We start from the raw sequence: 17262 nt of genomic DNA, 5'->3' as shown, positions 1-17262 counted from the left end.
GTTACTGACCCAGGCAGGCCATTTCCACATCAAAGGCAAGGCTTCAGTCAACCAACCTGCAACACCAAGGAGCTGGTTAATTTGTGGCAGGTTCTGAGATTCATGGAAGAAGTCAGATATGTCAGGGTCTCACTTTCTTTTCATTATTTCACTTTCTTCCATTTTGTTTTATCATCTCTTTCTCCCCTGTGGATAGGGAAAGAAAGACAGAAAAGAAATAGAAGAGAGGGAATAGCTTCTTTATCCAAGCTTCCCCTCCCTACCCTTTAGCCAGCTTGACATTTGTAGAGGATAGCCGAGTTGCTCAGGGATGTGGCATATAGAGTTGCATACATTAGGACCTTCGAAGGTCACTTCCCTATCATTTCTTCTTAAATCCGGGACTGTCATGTCCTACAGTCACTGGGATGCTCCTACCCCAAAAGTGGTCTCTGTGTCAAAAGGATGGGAGGCTAAGTAATTCTTGTATACTCCATCAATGAGCTTGGCTGAGTTTCTGGCAAACCAGCAATCTATCTGTTCTTGTCCATTGTAGATCTTCCTCTGTTTCCAGACCACTGGAACCCGGTGCCCTTTTACTTTTAGGATGGTCTCAGAGCTTAAGTCTGCCTGGGAGACTGAAGGTTCAGTGTGGTTCCTGTTGGAGCCCAAGCCAACTGGCTCTTTCGTTAGTTTAGGGTCCTGGTTCAGGAACTGACCTACAGAGAGAGAGAGAAAAAAAAAAAAGAACCAAATGTGGATCAAATCCAGTTAACACAGATGTGATCATATTTGGTTCCAGTTGAGTTAAATGGACATCCATTACAATTAGTAAAGAAGAATGCTACAAAATCAGTGGGAAACTTTAAGATGGCCACTGTCCAAGATTTGGGTGGTCAATATGGGATAGGAAATGGGTTTTTAGACCTGGATTAAGGAAACTAGGGTTCAAATCCTTACTAAATATGTGATCCTTAGAAGATCATTTAAAATATCTATACCTCAATTTTTCTCATCTATTAAATGAAGAGGTGTGACTCATGTCTTCTAAGACCCTTTCTAGATCCAAATCTATGGCCTTTTCTTTGACTCATCCCTGAAGAAAATTTCCTTTTCCTTCCAAATGGCCTATCACCTTAACATCAGGGATTTTCCAAACTGCTCTGTGGAGGTCCACCAATCCTGCCACTGTCCCCTAAGCAGGGTGAGGATGAAGCAGCAACGCCAGTCAGATTAGATCTTCTTGGTAACCAGGTCCCAAGGTCCCTTTGCTATGCAGAAGCACTGAATGTGGTGCAGAGGATGGCAAGGTGAGAAATATGGAAGGCAATCGATTCCCTTTGATAGTCTTCATCAGAATTCCTCTAGTCGAGTGGGGTACTAGTCCCCAATCTACAACAGAACTCACCCTTAATAGATGAGACCTTGCTGAAAGGCTCAGGTTGAAATACAAGGAAGCCCTGCCTTCTAAACCTAGCTCAGGCACAATGTCTTGCTATTAATTTCAGGGCAAGAGAGCTATGGGAATTTGCATGCTCAGTAATAAAGCAAGAGGAATAGCGCTAGTGCTGCGCCTAAGAACGCAGGTGATTTTCATCAGAGGAATGTATAAAGGCTCACCACTCTACTGAGAGGGGAAAAGAAAAGAGAATCTTTCCCTTTTTTTAGTTCCCAGGATGTATTGACTTCTACTCCCATTCCCAGAAAGTCTTTATGAATGTCTAAATAGGGATCCGTGCTTACATATATTACATTATTTGAAAATATTTGTATTAAATGATTGAAAAAATGCAAGGCAGCCTGGTGAGGGGGAAGGGCGAGTGAAAGGTAGGAACAATCATTTATTAAATTCTTATTATATGCCAGGCACTGTGCTAAATACTTTACCTCCCTCAGCCTTGGGAGGTAAGTGCTATTATTATCCCCATTTTACAGTCAAGGAAACTAAGGCAGACAGACAAGTAAAACTATTTCCCCACAGTCACACATCTAGTAAGTGTCTGAGGCTGGATTTGAACTCAGGTTTTCCTGACTCCAGACACCATTCTGTAAAAATTAAAGTTAATATATAAAGATAACTTTAAAATATTTTGGTTTTTATAAGGTTTATTAGTAGTCTCTAGAAAATAAAACCACAGGTTGTTTAAGCAGCCTACCAACAAATCGTGGTATATGTTGGTGATGGAATACTATTGTGCTCAAAGGAATAATAAACTGGAGGAATTCCATGTGAACTGGAAAGACCTCCAGGAACTGATGCAGAGTGAAAGGAGCAGAGCCAGAAGAACATTGTACACAGAGACTGATATATTATGGTAAAATCAAATGTAATGGACTTCTGTACTAGCAGCAATGCAATGACCCAAGACAATTCTGAGGGATTTATGGAAAGGAACACTACCCACATTCATAGGAAGAACTACAGGAGTAGAAACACAGAAGAAAAACAACTGCTTGGACACTTGAGTTGATGAGGACATGATTAGGGATGTAGACCTGAAAAGACCACACCCATGTAACTATCAATAATGTGTAAATAAGTCTTGACTGACCACACCAGTGGAAATGCAAATTAGCTATGGGGGGGGAAAGGGGGTGAGTTGGGGGGAAAAAGGGGGGTGAAGGGGGTGAAGGGTAAAGTAAAAACATGACTTATGTAACCAGGGAAATTTTTTTGAAAAATAAAAAATTATTTATTTTAAGCAGCCTACCATTCCCAACTCCAGGATGCAATGACAGGAAGCAAAGACGAAGACGAACACCAGCCCCTCAATTTTATTCTCCTGTCTACATTATCTCGTAACAACAGGAAGCCAGTGGGTTCATGGGAAATGTAGTTCAAAGACCTCAAAATTTCCAATAACACAATTCCAAGGAAAGAGAGAGATGGTGTTATAGACAGGAAAACCTCTGGCCTCTGACACTCTGACTGTGTGATCATGGGCAAGTCAACTCTTCTAAGTCTATGAATTGCAGAACAGTTGTCAGTCTGCCTTAGTTGAGAATTTTCCTCACCTGAGTTCCCTCTACCAATGAAATGGAAGGAAGGGAGAGGGAGGAGAATGGAGGAAGATGAAGGAAGAGAGGAAAGGAGGAAGGTGGAAAGGGAAGAAATAAGGAGGAGGGAGAGGGGGAAAAAAGGGACTAGAGGAAGAGGGGAGAAATGATGGGAGAAGAGAAAGAGATATTAACAGCATCGACCTTAACTTAAAGAATTTAATTGTTTGATTCCAGAAACACAGTATCCATATGAAGGCACCCCCCACCTCTCAGCCCCTCACCCCCACACACACACAAACACCCCTTACCTAAAAGTCCATGACAGTTGGCTGAGAGTCCTTTGCTATTGGAGATGTAGAAGCCAAGATGATTTCGCTGGTAAGGAGCTGGATTTTTGTAGAGATGAATAAGGATGACAAAAGTAATTGTGCCCTGGATGGTCACTGTGATATTAGCATTGGCAGAAACAGACAACTCCAGCCCCCGGCTCCCCACGACTACACTCTGGTTGCAAGGAAGGACCAACCTGTCCCCACCATCCAAGACAATCCTGTTTGGTGTGATTTCCAAGTAAGATCTCTCTGGCTTATTGATGAGAATAGTGATGGTTCGGAAGTAAGTCCGATACTTCTTGTGGCCATTTGGAGGAGCTGGAGCCCCTATCAGTTCTCCATTCACAGTGACACCTTATGAAGGGGGAAGGAAAAATAGAGCAGGGATTAGATAAACTATTTCACTGTCAAAATAAAGAAGCTACAACCACTACCATAATGACACCAATCTAGATCCCTTTATCTATAAACAGAACAGTTGGTATTCTACTGACAAGTGGTCAACCATGACCAGCTGGAGGTGACTAGAAGTTGACAAGGTAGCTCCTTAGACACTTATCCCACCTCTTGCCCAATGATTCAAAGATCAATAGTGTGTCCTATGTGCCCCTAGAATAGGATTTTTCACTTTCTGCAACCCTAGCTAGACATCTTAGGATGTCATCATAACTTTCAAAGACTAGGGAGACGTGGATGGAAAGACTGATACGAACAAATGCAAAACAAAGTCAATGGGACCAAGAAAATAATAAACAAATGGCTACAAGATGAATGGAAAGAATAACAAAACTTGAATGGGGAAAAATCATAATACCCAAACTGGTTCTTGGGAAAGAGTGGAGAAAAGGTATCAGTTCTTTGGAGAGAAGGAAGACAATGGTTATGAAACATATCATTCCCTGTTGGATTGAGCTGTAGCATTGGGTAGTTTTACAAAAATGCTCTTTTTATTTTCCTTTTGTTCCATTACAAAGGACAACTTTCTGTGGAGGGGAACAAGGGAGGGATAGATTTTGAAATGAAGGTGACATAAAAACAAAAGATAGTAATATTTTTCAAGAGGGCATGTTGTGCAGTGAGATAAGCCCTGCATTTGGAACTAGAGAACCTGCGTTTGAATCTTGTCTCTACTGCTTGTAAGACTGCAGACAAATCACTTAAGCCTCACTTTCCTCAATCGCTAAATTAGGAAGTTGGCCAAATAACCTCTGAGGTCCCCTTCCAATGCTGTATCCTATGACTTAAGAAAGTTCTCTCCAACAAAGATACAGATTTTCATACTGCCCGGTTCTTTTTCATACATATGGAAGTCTCCTACAAGATATCTTCATATCTAGTGAAATAACATGTACTGAAATAGATTGTTCTTTCTGGTTAAAGAAAGACAATATGTCAATAGAGGTGACTATCAAGTAATAGAGCTTCATTCTCCCTGATGAATCTTCCTGTTCCAGAGCATCTTCTTAGCCATTCCAGGGAATGACAACTCAGGTGTCATTTCAGGTGCCACCTTCTCCATGAAGCCTTTCCTGGCACCCCCTAGTTTTTAGGTGTTCTCTCCCTCTCAAATTGCCAGTTTTTATTTATCTGTATTAATATTTTATTCACATCACTGAAAGTAAGGTCCTTGATGGCTTAAACCAGTACATTTTTCTTCCTTTCTATTATAAGCACCTAAGTACCTTGCATCTAATAGGCATTAAGAAAAGTCGTGTTTTTTTAACTTAAATGAAAACTCTCGTGGTTTCACTTTCCATGGTCAGGAAAACAAAGGCAGAAGGAAAAGAGATGCCAGGCTCTGCTGAACCAACCTAAGCATTTCGTCAATCATGTCCTGAGATTTCTCTCTGTAAGTTTTCAGTCAGGAAAGCATTATCATTCCATATGTAGCAAGCAGACCTGATGATTTTTTAAAAACCATATGAATACTACCAATTACCCTGAGGCTTTATAAGGAAGGGCCTAACCTGGCTTTGAAGGTCTCTGCTGAGTCCTTTGATCTTGGGATCCAGGCAGGATTTGGTCTTTAGGATAATAAGGACCATTAGGGAACAATATGAGGGGGGGGGGGGAATCTCAATACTTATATTGAGAGCTAGAAGGCCATCTGGTCCAGTCTCCTCACTTTACAAGAGGAAACTAAGGCCCAGGGAGGTCAGGACACTTGCCCTAAGGACACAGTAATAATAAACATGAGAGGTGATTTGAACCCAGGTCCTTTGCCTGAAGAGTCAGGAATAGATCCTTTGTATCACACTGTCTCTCTCAATGTGGCTCTGTACTTTCTCTGCAAAGTAGAGCAGAGGAGTGAGCTCAAACTAGATTAAAATATATATAATTTGGAAATAAGATAACTAAGTGGCACCATGGATAGAAGATCAGGCCTAGAATCAGAATGATCCAAATTCAAAACTGGCCTCAGACACATACTAGCTGTGCCTCAGTTTCCTTATCTGTCAAACAAGCTAGAAAAGGAAATGGCAAACTGCTCCAGTATCTTTGTCAAGAATCTCTCCCAGTAGAAACACAGAAGAAAAACATTTCCTTGATCACATGGTTCAATGGGGATATGATTAAGAATGTAGACTCAAATGATCACTCTATTGCAAATATTAATAATGTGGAGATAGGTCTTAATCAATGATACATCTAAAACCCAATTGAATTGCTCGTTGGCTATGGGAGGGAGGAGGGAGGAAGGGAGGGAAAGAATATGAATCATGTAACCATGGGAAAATATTCTAAATTATTTAATTAGATACATAATTTTTTTTAAAAACTCTCTCCCAAAAATAAAAAATAATAAATAAGTAAATAAAAGAATTCCTCCAAAAATAGTAGTACCACATCACAAATTGTATTATAAAGTAATAATCATCAAAAACAATCTGGAACTGGCTAAGAAATAAAATGGTGACTCAGTAGAATAGATTAGATACACAATAAACAGGAGTAAATGATCTTAGCAACCTAATGTTTGATAAACCCAAAGACTCCAGCTCATTATTTAATAAAAAAAAATTTTTTTAAACTGATGTGAAAACCAGAAAACACTATGGCAGAAATTAGATATAGACTAATATCTTACATCCTATAAGATAAGGTTAAGATTGGCATATGATTTAGATATAAAGAGTAATGCCATAAGTAAATTAGGGGAACATGGGACTGGCAGATCTATGGAGAAGGGAGGAATTTATGGCCAAACAAGAGATAGAGACCATTATAAAACATAAAATGGGCGATTTTGGTTATGTTAAATTAAAAAAGGTTTTGTACAAATAAAATCAATGTAGCCAAAATTAGAAGGGAAACAATAAAGTAGGGGTGGAGGGTTATAACAAATTTCTCTGATAAAGGTCTCATTTCTCAAATTTATAGAGAACTAGATCAAATTTATAAGAATAAAAGTCATTTCTCAATTGACAAATGTTAAAAGGATATGAACAAGCAATTTTTAAATGAAGAAATCAGAACTATCAATAATCATATTAAAAAATGTCCTAAATCACTCTTGTTCAGAGAAATGCAAATTCAAACAGCTCTGAGGTACCACCTCACACCTATCAGATTGGCCAATATGATAGTAAAGGGAAGTGATAAATGTTTGAGGGATGTGGTAAAATTGGGATACTAATGCATTGCTGGTAGAGTTGTGAATTGGTCCATTCTGGAGAGCAATTTTGAACTATGCCTAAAGGGCTATAAAATGGTACATATCCTTTGATCTTATAATACCACTACTTGATCTGTTTACCAAAGAGATCATAAAAAAAAAGAAGAAAAGATCTATTTGCACAAAAAATATTTATACCCCTTCTTTTTGTGGTGGCAATTGAGGGGATGCCCATCAACTAGGGAAGGACTGAGCAAATTGTAGTGTATATTGGTGATGGATTACTTTTGTACTGTAAAAAAAATATGAACGGGATGATTTTTTTAAAAAATGGAAAGATCTACATGAACAGATGCAAAGCAAAATAAGCAGAACCAGGAGAACATTGTACAGAGTAACAATACAGTAATCAACTGTGAAAGATTTAACTACTCTCAATAATTTAATGACCTGAGATAGTTCTGAAGAACTTAATGACAAAGAATGCTATCCACCTCCAGAAAAAAATGTTGGAGTTGGATGCAAATCAAAGCATACTGACTTCCAAATTAGTTTGCTTATGGTTTTATTTGGGGGTTTTGGTTTTACATAAGTATTCTCTTACAAAAAGGATCAATATGGAAGTATGTTTTGCATGATAATACATGTATAACCCAAATCAAACTGCTTACCATCTCTGGGGGGGAGAGGAAAGGGAAGGAAGGAGACAATTTAGATTATATAATTTTGGAAAACATGTTGAAATTTGTTATCACATGTAATTGGGAAAAGAAAATACCTTTTTTTATTTTTATTTAGGATATTTTCCATGGTTACACAATTAATGATCACACACACACACACACACACACACACACACACACACACACACTCCCTCCTCTCCACTCTCAAAGCCAACAAGCAGTTCCTCTGGCTTATATGTGTATATCATTGCTCAAACCCTATTTCCATGTTATTAATATTTGTAGTAGAGTGATCTTTTAACCTCAAAACCCTAATCATATCCCTATCGCACTACGTGATAGAGCATATATTTTTCTAATGCATTTCTGCTCCCACAGTACTTTCTCTGGATGTGGATAGTGTTCTTTCTCATAAGTCCCACTGGATTGTCCTGGGTCATTGCATTGCTACTAGTAGAAAAGTCTGTTACATTAGATTTTGCCATAATGTATTAGTCTCTGTACAATGTTCTCCTGGTTTTGCTCCTTTTGCTCTGCATCAATTCCTGGAGGATGTTCCAGTTCACATGGAATTCCTCCAGTTCATCATTCCTTTCAGCACAATAATATTCCATCACCAACATATACCACAATTTATTTAGCCATTCCCCAATCGATGGACACCCCCTCATTTTCCAATTTTTTGCCACCACAAAGAGTGTGGCTATAAATATTTTTGTACAAGTCTTTTTCCTTATTATCTCTTTGGGGCACAAACCTAGTAGTGCTATGGCTGGATCAAAGGGCAGGCAGTCTTTTAAAGCCTTTTGGGGATAGTTCCAAATTGCCCTCCAGAATAGTTGGACCAATTCACAGCTCCACCAGCAGTGTATTAGTGTCCCAATTTTGCCACATCCCCTCCAACATTTATCACTTTCCTTTGCTGTCATATTGGCCAATCTGCTAGGTGTGAGATGGTACCTCAGAGTTGTTTTAATTTGTAGAAAATAAAATATCTTTGGAAAACGTATATTGAAAGTTATCATATGTAACTGTGAAAATAAAATGCCTTTGAATGAAAAAAATCCCCCAAAAAGGGGCACTAAGAGCCAGACACAATTGAAAAGTGACTAATTAGGAAATATTTGACCAAAAAATAAACACAATAAAACACAGATAATGTAAATATGTGGTTTTTTAAGTCAACATACACCCAAAGAAGTCATTATGTTTGGTTTTTAGGAGCCCCCATTTACATTTGAGTTTGACACTATTAGCCAACAACAGTGATGAATGACTAGTCCAGGGTCACATTGCCACTCTGGATCAAATGCAAGATCTGAATCCAGGTCTGCTTGGTTTTGAGGTCAACTCTCTATCCATTACACTATGCTGCTTCTGCTCTCCTTTAATACACACATTACAAAAAGATATAGATATAACCTGTAGAAGTTCTCAATTTCCTACACAATCCACTTTCTTGTTCTTTTTTTAAGGTTTCAGTGTTTGTGTTTGCTGATAATTGTTATATTTACAATAAAAATGATTTTTTAAATGAGGCATTAAGCAGTGAAATTATATACCTAGCATTAGAAAGTTGAATTCATTCAAAGAACTATGGGGACTTTGATTTTTTGCCCTCTGAAAACAGTAGGGTGTAGATACCCAGATCCTCTCAGTGATGGGGGAATACGTAAGTCCCATCACTTCTCCCTTTCATTTAATTCCAAATCCCAGGATGGAGCTTACCAGAGTCCATGTGATCAGAGACGAGCCTGAGGATGTCCCCAGGGTTCCCATCGATGTTAAAACAGACAGTGAGCTTGCTCAAGGGGAAGTCCACAACAAAATGAGGATCTCCATCAGCTAATAGAGTAAGAAAAGAGAAAGAAACTTAAACCCAACATTGAATTTAACTGTATAGGAGGAGGCTGTGGATGGAAAGAGGAAGGTCTATATATATTGCCTTTTTTTCAGTTATTCACTCATGTCTGACTCTTCGTAACATTGTGGACCATACCATCTAATATGTATACTGGAGTGGTTTGCCATTTCCTTCTCTAATGGATTAAGGCAAACAGAAGTTAAATGACTTGCCCAGAATCACACAGTTAATAGGTCTCTTCTTGACTTCAGAACCAGTACTCTACCTCTGAGTGATCTAATTATGTCTTCTTTTTCAGAAGTTTTTTGAATTTTCTTTCTGATTTCATTTCCCAAATGGTCACAGGGGATGGGGAGGAGAGACAATGTAGTTAAAACTGGCATTAACATACATTTCTTTTTAAAATTTTTTATCCTTTTTATTTTTTTAAACCATATCTTCTGTCTTCAAATGGGCACTAAGTATCAGTTCCAAGGCAGAAGAACAATATAGCCTAGACAACTGGGGTTAAGTGACATGCCCAGGAACACACAGCTAGGAAATGTCCGAGGCTAGTTTTGAACTCTTGCCTCAAGACTTGACGCTTTCTATCCACCAAGCCAACTAGCTGCCCCATACACTTTTTATTTTTCAAAAAGTGCTACATAATACCTGCCACCCCTCACCCCACCCCCTTATTTTTGAATAGAGGACCTAAGTTCAAATCCTATCCTTGTCACTTATCCCCTGTGTAACTTCAGGAAAATCACTCAATCTTCCTGAACCCCAATTTCTTCATCTATAAAGTGACTAAGTGGCCTCTGAGCTCCCTTCCAGCTCTAAATATGTGCTCCTTCTATTCAAGAAGCAACATGCAGTATGATGGATAGTGGACTTGGAATTAGGACAAGTGGGTTTGAATCCCAGCTCTGAGAACCAACTGTCTAACTTTGGATAAGTGGCTTAAACTCTGTGGTCTCCTTTTAGATATTTGCTAGCAGTGTGACCAAAGGCAAGACACTTAAACTCTGTCTACCTCAGTTTCCTCATCTACAAAATGAAGATCTTCCTAGCACCTTAACTCCCAGGGTTGTTGTGAGATAATATACGTAAATGTCTTTGTAAATGCCAAAGCCAGTTATTTTGTTCAGAACCAGATCTGTAATTTCATTGGCAGAGGAAACTTCCCATGGGAAAACTCCCTTTACTAACACCTACCAATACCTGCTCTACAATTGAAGGAATATTCCAGTTGTCACTGTGAGGTTAAGTGACTTGCCAAGAGTCACACAGCCAATATATATATCAAAGGCACAACTTGAATTTAGGACTTCTTGACTCCCAAGGCCAACCATTCACTATGTCCCACTTATCAAGTAAGTCCTTCTAGTACTGATTTCTTACTCATCCTATGCTAAGTCTCTTTCTTGTCTTATAGTCAATTTTTTTTTCCTGAGACCTATACCAAATACCAATATTTACTTAGTTCTCCCTAATTAGTTATTTATTAACTGAGTCATGTGAGCCTGAACATCTTCCCCTTTGGGGATTGTGAGAATCTGTCTTCCTAACTTTTAAGTTTATCAGTGTCTCAGAGGACCTGTGTATAAGTTGCAGTAACTCAGAAAGACATGGAATGTTAGTTCTAGAAGAAATCTTAGAGCTCATTTTATCCAATCCCATTATTTTACAGATTAGGAGACAGATAAGTGACTTGCCAACAGTCACATTAATCAATGAGGATCAGGGATCCTGACTGTGAGACTAGTCAGTACTCCTTCCTTAGTAACCTAATTCAACTCTACATTATCATCTGTTCTCAAAGCCCTTGCCTCGTCTCTTCAGCATTTATGTCTTGTTAAATAACAGCACTGGATATAATATCCAGCATCTATCTCCATCACTCCTATATATAAGCTCTTGAAGAGAGCTGAAGGAATTCTCAAAACCGTGTTCATGGGATTCATTACAAATTTATATTATATAATCTTTACTGGACCCTCATAGCAGCAAAGCAATCCCTCTACTCCTTCCTAATCAATTTTCTGTCCACTCACCATAGCAGCTATTCCAAGCCTATTCTTCTCTCCTCAAACCTGCCATAACCTTCTCTTCCCTCACCCTTGTAGCAGAGGGCTACATCTCATAATTTGCCAAATAAATAAATAAATAAATCCAAAAACCTGAGACCATACCCCACAAGCTACCTCTTGTCCCTTTCTCATTCCATATTCCCCATACATCATCCCCAACTATGTCCTTTAGTATAAACTTTGATGAAGTGGTGATACTTCTTTTTACCAAAACCAAGCCCTCTACTTATTCTCTTAATCTTATTCCATCATCTCTAGCAGATTGCCCCCACTATCTTCTCTCCTCTTCCTAATTTTCAATCTCTACCTACCTCTTGACTCCTCTGCTTCCTATAAGCAAGTTTTTGTCTTCTCCATTCTTTAAAATAAAACCATCACTTGATCCTACTCTCTATGCTAGCTGTCATCCTATATTTCTCACCTCTCCTCAGCTAAATTTTAAAAATCAATTAGAGTTTAACCTACTTCCTCTCCTCTAAACTTTTGAAAATTGATTTCAAACGTCATCATTCAACTGAATTTCCCTCTCCAAAATTGCCAGTGATTTCTTAATTGCCAAAACTAATGATCTTTTCCCTCACACATCACCTTTCTTTACTTCTCTGCTACCACTAGGATTGTGATCGCCTTCTCCTACAGGATGCTCTCTCCTCTCTGGGTCTTCTTAACACTATCTCTCTTCCTTTCTGATTCCTCCTTTTATTTCTCCTAGCTCATGTTCTTCCTAGGAAGTATGAGGGTCCTTAGGGTTCAGCCTTGTTTCCTCTTCTCTTTCCTCTCTCTACTTTCCCAATTAATAATCTCATCAACACCCAAGGGTTTTATCTCTATGCAAACAATTCCCAGATCTACATATCAAGCTCTGATCTCCTTCCTGGCTTCAGTCCCACAATACCAATTGCCTATTGACTTGTTGAATTCGATATCCCACAGGCATCTCAGACTTACTATGTTCAAAACATGATCTTTCCCCCAAAGCTAACCCTCTTCTGAACTTCCTGTTACTGTTAAGGTCACAATCATCCTCCCAGTCTCCTAGGATCACAACCACTCTTTATTATCCCTCACCTTGTTTAGTTGCCAAATCTTGTCATTTCTACCTTTGAAACATCTCTTATATACATTCTCTTCTATCTATTCACACACACACCCCTATTCACCTCTCAGCTGAACTATTATGATAACCTGCTGGTTGATCTCCCGGCCTCAAGTGTCTCCCTCATTCCAATCTATCTTTCACACAGGTGCCAGTGATTTTCCTGTAGGTAAGTCAAGTCCACCTCCCTCCCATCCACCCTCAGATACATCTATCTCTGTGCCTTTGCACCGGTTGTCCTCCCATGTCTAGAATGTTCTCCCTTTTCATTTTCCCCTTTTAGAATCCCTTCAAGACTCAGTTCAAATGCCACCTCCTCTAGGAACCTTTAATGGCACCTCCTCTACCCACTCCACTACTTCTACCCACTTCCAGCTGCTAGTGACTTCCCCATAAGGGTATCTTCTCTCTACTCTGTCTGTCTTTTCTGTATTAATTTTTATATTGTGTTGTCTGCCTGGTTAGAATGTCAACTTGAGCTCTGCCAATTTTTACCTTCCAATATGCCAAGCCCTTAGCATAGTTCTTGTTGGCACAACAATAAATGCTTATTGACTGATTGATTTCCATTCCCCAAACCCTAGAATCTCACCGATATTACTGAAAAGTACACAGGGAGAATCTGGCAAAATATACTGTGTTTCTCTCTGGGTTTCCTAGTGTGTCTTACACACACACACACACACACACACACACACACACACACACACACACACACACAGAATTTTATATAGTCTTTTATATATGGTGAAACTAAAACCTTAAAGGTGAGAAAGTTCTCACTTGTGTTTTTGCTTTTCTTGGTTAGGGTAACATAATATCTAAGCCATATAGCTAGTGGTTTTCTATTTATTTATAAAACACTCTTTCCACCCAAGTTCCCCTAAATACTTTACAGGAAATGAAGCTCTTTATTTCGGATGAAGAAATCTGCAGATCATTAAGTTCACGAACTATCCCCAAAAGATGTGCAAGCACTTACTAAGGCATGTAAATACTCAAAGGAATTAGACTATGTCAGCTGGAAGTTAGGTAGGATCTGCCTTACTCCATTCCCGGCTCACTTAAAGAACTTCATCGGTGGATAACATAATCAAGAAAGCAATGACAGAGATTTAGAGGTGAAGAAATTTAACTTCTTGAGAAAAAGAAAACAAAAAACCTCTCAGTTGTCTTTCTATCTGGTCTTTTTTCGTAAGCTCAGGAAGCTGGCAAAAGGGAGCTTTTTGACATTTTGGGATAGGCTTCCCCTCTGAGGAGAAAGATATGCAAAGCTCATTTCAAAGTTATCTTTCCAACCGGAGGCTGGAATCGTGCCTAGCTGAAGAGCCTAAAACAATTTAGCTTTTAAAGGCAGCACAATTACTGAAATGCACCCCTGTTATCAAGCTGTTCTTAGGTCAGGTCTTCTTCATTACTGGGTTATCTCCCAAGCTTCAGTGCAATGACATAATGATGGCCTGGGTTCTTTGGCATTTGCTTCACAGCTGTTGGCCTTGGCCGGATGAATGAGATCTCTGCTATCCTGCACGACAGGGGAATATTTCAATGGGCTTTACGTGACTGCTCACTCACCTCCAGTTAGAGAAACCCAGCCAAAGGGGAAAAAGTCATTTATCTCAATTAATCCATCCATACTTGTATTATTTTTTCTGTACCTGATGTTCTGGAGATTTTAATTCTTGGGCTGTACTGTTTCTTGAAATCAGGTCCTAGAAATGAGAAAAAAATGGAGCAGCCACTATTAAAAATATATAAAATAGAACAGAAGGAAGAAAAGTAAAATGTGGAAACTATGAAGCAATGAAAGTCTGAAAAATTACCAAAGGAATTCTGCCTCAGAAGGTACATGCCAAGGCTTGGAATGCAGAGATTTAATTTTTATTATTGGGTTATTCGATACTGTGCATGTTATTTCTTATTTTTTGTGAATTATATATGTTAGGAAAACATTCTGCCACATATGGAGGATCTAGTAATAATCCATTAAGTATACACACAAGAGTGTATTCACGAAGAGTATGGCAAAAGTGGTAGTCATAAGGGCAGCTAGGTAGCACAGTGGATAAAGCACTAGGCCTGGAGTTGTGAGGATCTGAGTTCAAATCTGATCTCAGAACTTCCTAGCTTGGTGATTCTGAGCAAGTCCCTTAAACCCAACTGCCTAGCCCTTAAAGCTCTTCTGTTTTAGAACTGAGACTAAAACAGAAGGTAAAAGCAAAAAAAAAGTGATAGTCACATACTAAAGAACAGTTTAACTTAAAGAATAGCTTATTCATGAATATTTTATTTCCATTTTCACTGGATTAATAAAAATTTACCACTGTATTTTGGTTGTATCTCGCCTCATACAGATGTATTAATTTATTCGTTTTCAGAAGTAAAAGATGAAAAACTTTGAACATGTTATCCAAACTTTTCCCTTCTCAAAGCATCCCCTTAACAAGCAGTATTTTTCCCCATCTCCTTCTCTTGGACTTCTTTCTACACAATCCTGGGTTGAACGAAAACTGACTATAAAAAAAAAGGATTATCCAATGGTGGTGAATGCTCTGATGATTCACAAGCTCAGGCAAGTTGTATTTCCTAAAGAAACTCAACAAAATCATCATGGCTTTAAGGAAATGAAGATTATCTTAAGCACCAATTGACACCACATTATTTCAAAAACATTCCTTAGAGAAATCAATTGGCTTATTTTCTCATTTCCGTCTGGCTCTCTGGACATCATAGCATCTAAGCTTTATCTTTCTTAAAACTACTGAGATCCAGGTCCCTGTCATGGGGCAATAATAAAAATGTCATTCACAAAAGTAATTTTCTCTGGATCTGTCACATGGCCTCAATGGCATGAAATAATGTTCTTTATACAACTTGGTTTAAATCTTCTTAAAATTATGTGACTTTTGTTGGTACAAACTCACATAAGGGACTTCCATGCTTTGCTAAAGTGGCATCTTGTTGTCGTCCTCTTTCATCTAGCTTCAAGAGTCTGTATTGTTCAACTCATCAAGATGATAAATCTTTGTAGGGTTAGAGGGAAAGACCCAGACACATAAGCACATAACACTTGGTTGGCTCTCTGATTTGGCTCAAGTTTTGGTCATCTCTGACCTTAGCTGTATACAGCAGGGCTTCTTTATCTGCAGTTTCAATTTCTGAGGTTTCAATTATCCCAGAGAGCATAGGAAGCCCCTGGAGCTTCAGAAGTCCACCAGAAGCCTAATTCTGCCCCCAGGGAGGTCTCTCCAATTCCATTTTCACTTTTTGGGGGGTTTGGGGAGCTGATGCTAGGCTGAGGGGCAGGATCAAGGAGAAGGAGCACATAGAGAGAGAGTTATTTGCTTATATCCATGGTTTCAGCCATCTGTGGTAGGTCTTGGAATGTATTCCCCATAGATATAGGACCCTACTGTATTTTTTTATGTGGGGTAGCTAAGTGGCAAAGTGGCTAGAATGCCAGGGCTGAAATAAAGAAGATTTATCTTCCTGAGTTCAAATCTGGCCTCAGATATTTAACTAACTGTGTGACCCAGGGCAAGACACTTAACCTTCTTTGTCTTAGTTTCCTCATCTGTAAAATTAATTGAAGAAAGAAATGGTAAACCATTCCAAGATCTTTACCAAGAAGAACCCAAACATGGTCATGAAAAGTCAGAGAAAACTAAAAAAGGTCTAAATGACACATTATTTTAAATAGAATTTCTGCCCTAATACAATGATCCAGATCCTGGAGGGCAAAGATTGTTATACTCTTGTCTTTGTATTAACAGCATCTGGCAAAAAGAAGACACTTTATATACTCTTTTTTTAAAAATAAACTCTTACCTTCTGCCTTGGAATTAATATTGCATATTGGTTCTAAGACAGAGGAGCAGTAAGGGCTAGACAATGGGCATTAAGTGGCTTCCCGAGGTTCACACAGGTAGGAAGTGTCTCCCCAGATCTAAACTCAGAACCTCCCATCTCTAGGCCTGGCTTTCAATCCACTAAGCTACCTAGTTAGCCCTAATATACTCTTGTTGATTATCTAATATAAAGAGTTCAAAAATATCTGTTATCTCTTTCCTCTCTGATTTTACAAACCGCAAAAAATAACAATATCAGTGATGGAAACTTTTGTTTCCCCGCACACACACTCTGTCCTAAGCCTTCTTCAAGTTCTTGGCAAAGTGGTTTTTCCATAAATACAGTTATAAATTTTTCATTTCCCCCTTACCACTACCCCCCCCACACACACACATAAATAAGAAATAACAATCGCTGTATAGAATAACCTTATAATAAAAATTAAGCCTCTACATTTCAAGCCTTGGTGTGTACCTTCTGAGGCAGAAATCCTTAGAGCCAAATCTCAGTAAAGTTTAATGGCTCCTAATCTCTTTTAGGATCAAATCTGACATTCTCTATTTGGCATTCAAAACCTTCATAGCTTATCCCCCTTCCCTGCCTTCTCAGTCTTCTTATACCTTACTCCCCACAATGGACTTTGCCATCCATTGGCACTAACCAGAGAGAGAAATTGAGGGAGAAAGAAAAAGATGGGAGAGAGAGAGAGAGAGAGAGAGAGAGAGAGAGAGAGAGAGAGAGAGAGAGAGAGAGAGAGAGAGAGAGAGAGAG

General features: G+C 38.8%; 1 protein-coding gene across 1 annotated transcript in view; it reads right to left on the bottom strand.

Moving 5' to 3' along the window:
* Positions 1 to 399: 399 nt before the first annotated feature.
* Positions 400 to 17262, bottom strand: part of ITIH5 (inter-alpha-trypsin inhibitor heavy chain 5) — a 95582-nt gene continuing 78719 nt past the window's right edge. The window contains exons 11-14 of the mRNA XM_044679060.1: positions 14301 to 14354; positions 9339 to 9455; positions 3288 to 3665; positions 400 to 698 (exon numbers count right to left, since the gene is read on the bottom strand). Of these exons, the coding sequence (XP_044534995.1) occupies positions 400 to 698; positions 3288 to 3665; positions 9339 to 9455; positions 14301 to 14354 (848 nt within the window). The remainder of the gene's footprint in view (positions 699 to 3287; positions 3666 to 9338; positions 9456 to 14300; positions 14355 to 17262) is intronic.

The sequence above is a fragment of the Gracilinanus agilis genome, chromosome 5, assembly GCF_016433145.1.
Source record: "Gracilinanus agilis isolate LMUSP501 chromosome 5, AgileGrace, whole genome shotgun sequence".
NCBI lineage: Eukaryota > Metazoa > Chordata > Mammalia > Didelphimorphia > Didelphidae > Gracilinanus > Gracilinanus agilis.
The sequence above is the reverse complement of the archived record's forward strand: the minus strand, read 5'-3'. Positions and strand labels throughout refer to the sequence as shown.